We start from the raw sequence: 6,310 nt of genomic DNA on the forward strand, positions 1-6,310 counted from the left end.
GCTGGAATACTGGGGAAGACACCACCCCTCTCTTTAAGCCTCAGAGTTACATCTCAGTGTTAATACCTCCCAAATCCTCATTACATACTATTAAAATTAGGTTTGTGAACATCAGCTAGACTTCCAGATACTGGTCCTTTAGAATGGTAATTTCTGTACATTGTTGCCTTTTCTGGGAATGCTCTAGAGCTGTGTTATCCAATACAGTAGCTACTAGCCACACGTGGTTATCGAGCACTTACGTGGCTAATGCAATTAAGGAGCTGGATTTCTCATTTTATTTCACTTTCATTTAAATTTTAAAAATGAAAGCAGTGTCAGCTATTCGTCCATTGAAGTCAACTTCATTGTGTTGAGGAGCACTACATTTTACTTGAATTATACCACTACATAAGATATCATTGTTGTACTGCAACGTGTGTGTCCATTTTACTTTTTTAAATGTGGCTACTGGAAAACTTTAAATCACATGTATGGCTCATATTGTATTTCTTTTTGGCAGCACTGGTCTAGAGCTTCACCACTGCGTGTGGTCTGGGCAGCATCATGTGGGAGCTATCCCAAACCCTCAGAATCTGCTCGCTTACAAGGATGCCCGGTGATTCTTACACACAGTAACAGAACCTCTGATTCGGATGACTCAGAAGACATCCAGGCCTCTGCTAGGTACCCCAGAGGGGGGGTACCCAAAGTGGTGGGGGCTGGGGGGGTGGCAGAGAGATCCCTGCCCACCACTGTGATGTCATAGAGAAAAACCTCTTGCATCAGCCAGCCCCTCCCAAACTGGTGTCCTGGCTACGGGATATCCTTTTCCATCTTCCCCAGCCCACCTCATACCACCCCACCCCTCTGCTGGCAAGAGGGGGCCTGATTCATCTTCCAACCAGATACGCATTCCACGCAACCAGCTAAGACCGAGCAGAAGAGGAACTGAAACACCTTTGTCTCAGAGCTTCAAAAGTGAATGAGCAATCCCTCTCAACTGACTCAAAATGTTTGTCTCACCCAGAAGGTAGGTACCCCACTTTTTTTTAAGTTTTTATTGACATTCCAGTGAACACACAGTGTAATACTAGTTTCAGGCATACAATGTTAGATTTGTAATACAGGTTATACAAATGCACCGCTTTATTTCACATGTTCACGGTAAGGAACTGGAGAACACACTGTAGGATTATACAAAAGGGAACAGAAATCTGTTACTCAAGCCCCATTTTTACTGATAAACCTGGTGATGTCCAAACCTCGACCTTCTGTTTTCATCTTCTTCCACTAACCTTTCATTTCCTCCTCGTTTGCCTCCTCATCTGACTTTTCCTTGCTGCTCCCAGGACTGCTTAGAGCCCTCTAGTTCTCCTGTCTCCCCTCCCATCTGTATGATTCCTGTTGCCAAAATCTGGTTCCTGGTAAAAGACCCCGTGGCTGGGGCAACCCCAGAGCTGTGTATGATTCTAATGAACTGAAAGAGCAGATATTAAGTTCTCTGCCAGACAAAGGTGAGGCACCCCCAGGGTCCTGCCGGTAGCCAGCTCTGATCTGGAATCTACTGGAACTAAGGAGGACACAACCTCAGTTGTGCTCGTTCCCCTTTCTGGTCTTAGAGAATCTGGGAGAATCTGCAGGGATCCTTCCAGATCCAGAAAGACCCTCAGTCAGCAAAAGATGTTTGGCTTCTTTAGAACCCACATCTGGAAATGACTTGCCTCTCATCTGAGATAGTTGAGAACGGCCAACTTTCAGCCCAAAGGGTTACTAGACAAGCAAATGTTGTTCATTTCTCGCACTTCTTGCCTTTCTCCGGAGAGAAAAATGAAGCTTACAATTAGGCAGGGAAATAAAACACACAAGCACGCACTCACGCACACAGAGCAACGTGGTGTGCTGTTCATTGTCTAGATGCTAGGGATCACAGGAGACAGGATAGCACCCAAAGTGAATAGATCATGAATAGGAGAACCCACAGAAATGGGTAAGAACATGATAGAAAAAGCCAAGCATAGTAAATTTTATTTTTTTATTATTGATTTAGGAGGAGAGACAGAGGGAATTGATTTAGGAGGGTTTATCAGTATATATCTGAAGTATAAAACACACTTAATCCATTGCGCCATTCTGTGTGAGTTTCCATAATCTGACCCGCAATCCCTGCCTTTTGCTGAAGTGTGTGCACCTCCCCTTTCCTGACTGGCAGCCTGGGGATGAATCAAGAGGTTTTGAATATAGACTCCACCATTTGCGAGCCTCGTGGCCTTGAGCGAGTCAAACGCTCCCTCTAGAACGGAGTCGCCACCCCTCCCTGAGGCTGATTGTGAGGACTGCCTGAAGAGCCTAGCATGGTGTCTGGAACACGGCCCATTCCCTTCCCCCCCCCCCCCCTTCCTTTACACTTTCCCCGCTGCCTCCTGGTCTTCACAGTAGAACTGTGAAGGACTACTTTCTCCTAATTTACTCCTGAATCACTCAGGTAGGTTACGTAACTTGGCCAAAATCATCAGTCCAGTCGTGGGTGGAGTTGGGACTAGAACCCAGATCAGTTGAGGATTCGTGGTCTCTAGGTTTCTCTCTCGGAGCCACGAAACAAGGCTAAGACTTAGACCAGAACACGGATCTGCACCTTTAGGGGAAGGGCGGGGCCTGGGAAATGCCTGACTTTTGGGTTCCAGGGCAACCCGCACCTCCTGACCCTCAGGCCCAGAGGCTGGGTGTGAGAAGCTGATCAGATGACCGACTCGTCTCTGCCCTCCCTCTGCCAAGCCTCGCCAGGGCAGCCGGCCATCAGGCCCCGGCCCCGGGGCTCGGCCTCCCTCCGGCCGGCTCCTTCTCTCGGTAGGGCCCCTGGGCCTCGGCTCTCAGCAGACGCCCGAGCCGGGAGAGGAAGCCAGGGCCCCACTGCCCGCCCCACCCGCTCGCGGAGTCCCAGGCGCGGGGCCGCTAGGGCGGGGCCTCGCCAAACAATTCAAAACACGCTCTGCGCCCGTCGCCGTGGCAACGCGCGCCCGCTGCTAGGCGACCGGGGCGCCGTAGTAAACCGGGGGCGGGCGTGTTACTCACGAAGGGAGGGGGCCGAGGGGAGCCGGCGGGGACTCGGCTGGGCTCGGGCACCGCGACAGTCGGGGAGGGGTAGGGGGAGAGAGCAGGAAAAGAAGGGACGGGATGGGGGGGGGGGGGCGCACGCGGAATGGAAATGGGGCAGCCCAGCTCGGCGCCCTGAGCACCCCTGGAGAGGCGAGAGCTCCCGTTAGGCCCCCCTCCCCGCTTGGTCCCCAAGATCCCCCAGCCCCAGCAGGCCCCGAGGGCTCGGTCACCCGCGCGTGAGCGATTGCCCCACAGGATGTGCAGATGTGGCTGCCCCTCTGATTCACTCCAGCTGCTTGGGGCAGGGAAGAAAGGCGGCTTCCTCTCCTGGAAATGCCTGCATTAGCAAAAGCCCTCTAACAATTCCACTAACAGCGGAAAGGGAAAGGCGACAGAGAGGAGAGGCCCCAAAGTGCTTTTCTTCAGTCTTTCCCGCGGAACAGAAGTAGAAGTGTTCCCAGAACTCCTGACCCATGTTAGAAAGAAAGGAGTCGTTCTTGTTCTACACGCCTCTGTTTGGGGGCCCTGTGGACATGAAACACTGTTGCAGTGGAGGTTAACCTGAAAGCCCAGAAATCCCAGAGCTGAGTGTCCCATACTGGTGTTGATATTTTGGACACTCAGCATGGGCATTTTTGTGGCCTTACTCTACCCTTCCGGGCTGGGAGGAAGATCAAAATGTGTGAAGACCTTCCTTACCTTCATCAGTGAATGAGTCAAACATGAGGCACTGAAACAAAAATTATGGAGCTGGAAAATCTCAGATGGTTCGAGATAGGTCATCCAAAGTGTTCTAATCAGTAGGGAATCCTGGAGCTTGGGAAAGGAACGTGGCATTTCCAATCTGTCACTGGCTTTTAAGCAATCTGTTTGTACCCTGGTCTCTGTGAACTAAAGATAATACTCGTTCATGAGATCATTGCTGTTTTCTGGGCTTCGCTCATCAAAAAACAGGAATGTTTCCACAGGTGGGAGGAAATGTATTGGCAGAGGATCTGTTCGATGTGCATCTGTGTAGAAAGGCACAGGGTGTGTCTGTGGATCTGCGGACCTTCTACCTTCTACCTTCTCACTGCTCTTATGTGGGTGAATCAGGAGAATTGCTATGTCCTTTAACACTTTTCTCTATTCACATCTTCTCTTCACTCATAGGCTTCTTAATTGTATTCTGAGCCTGGTTTCCATTACAAACTTCATTCACTCATTCCTGCATGTTAGAAAGTGCTAGGCTCTGCAGATCAACCATGAGTAAAACACAGCTGCTCCTGTAGCTAGCAGCTTCCATGTTCTGGGCTGCATGAGAAAGGCACACAGTGGAACATGCAGGAACAAAGAACAGGGGCCCGTAGATCAGAGCCAGGGACAGCAGAAACACTCACGTCCCACTCCAGCTTTTTGAGTGCTGAGTAACAGAAAGGAATTAGTTATGAGGCATGGGTCAGAAATCTGACTCCAGGGCAAAGGACAGAGATACTACTGCTGGGGGGCGGGGCAGGGGGGGCTGCAAAGGAACCTATTTTAGGAGAAGATGCCTCTATTGATAATGGGGAAAAAAACAAACTAACAAACCCCAAATCCCTTCGCCCCAGGCTTTGCCATGAGGCAAGTGCTATGCCAAAAGAAATCTGCTCTGGCTCAGCATTCTTACCCATTGTTTTAATCACGTCTAATCTACCGTGTATTCACAAAGTAATAAATTGGATTCCTGTTTACAAACTTTGTGTGGGTGTCCCAAGACCACTGTTTCTCTTTGTGTATGCTTAGTAAATATGATTTGGTACAGTGCAGGGTATAGTCACTGAGGACCCTGGCAAGCACAGGTTAGTCCCAGGCCTTGGCTTTGTGATGTCAGAAACGCTGAGTCACATATATGTCCGGGGGCGGGGAATCATCCTGACATGGTAACAGTCCAGCGTACCAAATACTGTTTCGAGATACGGAATCTTTGTGTCTGGCCTGAGTCATGAGCTTCTGAGCCCAACCTAATTATATTCATGTTGCATTGACTAGCAATTGCTTTTTCTGTTCTAAGGGAGGAAAGAGAAGAAGGAAAAAATATAAACATACCTAAATTATAACGAAAGGAAGTGAGTGGGATGCCAGGAAGAGAAACTCATGTTTCATCAAAAAAAAAAAAAAAAAAGGAAATTAGACATTGTGGCATAGGGTCCATGGTGACAGGGGTTGTCCTCAAGATGGATCACGGCTAATAGCCGGCCAGCCAGCCCAGCCATGCAAAACGCACGGCCTCTGAAGGGATAGATTCAGGCTTTGGGGAGGCCTCAAAGAATATAACTTCGGAGGCTCTCTTTAAGAAAACTAATACAAAGTGATGAGTATGTAAGTGTCTTGGAAGGGGTCCGAGTCAGTGAGAGACCCCAAAGCTGCTTCACTTTCAATCTACCTCCAGGCCTCTTCATATAACCTCAAGACTCTGCCACTCCCATCCCCTTTTCCCCGGAGAAGGCAAATTTCAGCCTATTAAGACACAGGGGGTGCAGTTTATGAGCAGAGGCAATAAAAACCAAAGACATCAGACTGTGCCAAACGGTGACTCAAGCGGGATATGAGAAGTGTCTGCAAGTATTTGAGGGGTGTAAACACAGAGAAGGGAAAAGAATTGTTCACTGTTGTGGGGTGGAAAGGGAATGAGGATACGATTCAATAAAGAAAAATGTGCACAGTACCCCTCAGGAAGCATTGGCTGACTCTATTTTCTGATACGGTGGAGTTGTATTTCCCAGGGGAAGTATTTGAGGATCTATGAGTCACTGAAAACTGGAACCGGTCACGAAAAATGTGCGACAGGAAATAATCCTACAAGATGTCCTCGAGGGAGCGGCTGGATGCTCCTAGAGTTCATTCCGAGCCCTGAATTCCGTAGGGCTGACACAGGCGTTCTATAGATGTGTGAGTGGGGAGGAGGCCGGAGGAAGAAAAAAGAGCCATCCCACGGGGAGGAGTCACCACCTGCACCCACTTTTGCGGACGGGTGGGGGCAGCATGCGCCCGAAGAGGGAAAAATGTAAGGCGATAACGCCACCCAGCGTCAGGACAGAAGCTGTAGCCAGGAAACTGACAGCCAATCCCAACGTGAAACGTGACCACCAAATTCCTGCTCCCAGGGTGTTATGCTGAGCGAAACAAGTCAATCAGAGAAAGACATGTATCATATGACCTCACTGATATGAGGAATTCTTAATCTCAGGAAACAAACTGAGGGTTGCTGGAGTGG

General features: G+C 49.4%; 1 protein-coding gene across 1 annotated transcript in view; it reads left to right on the top strand.

The window, feature by feature from the left end:
• The first annotated feature begins 964 nt into the window (after positions 1-964).
• Positions 965-6,310, top strand: part of GSG1 (germ cell associated 1) — a 16,034-nt gene continuing 10,688 nt past the window's right edge. The window contains exon 1 of the mRNA XM_021690454.1: positions 965-1,012. Within this exon, the coding sequence (XP_021546129.1) occupies positions 965-1,012 (48 nt within the window). The remainder of the gene's footprint in view (positions 1,013-6,310) is intronic.

This window comes from Neomonachus schauinslandi, chromosome 5 (assembly GCF_002201575.2).
Source record: "Neomonachus schauinslandi chromosome 5, ASM220157v2, whole genome shotgun sequence".
Lineage (NCBI taxonomy): Eukaryota > Metazoa > Chordata > Mammalia > Carnivora > Phocidae > Neomonachus > Neomonachus schauinslandi.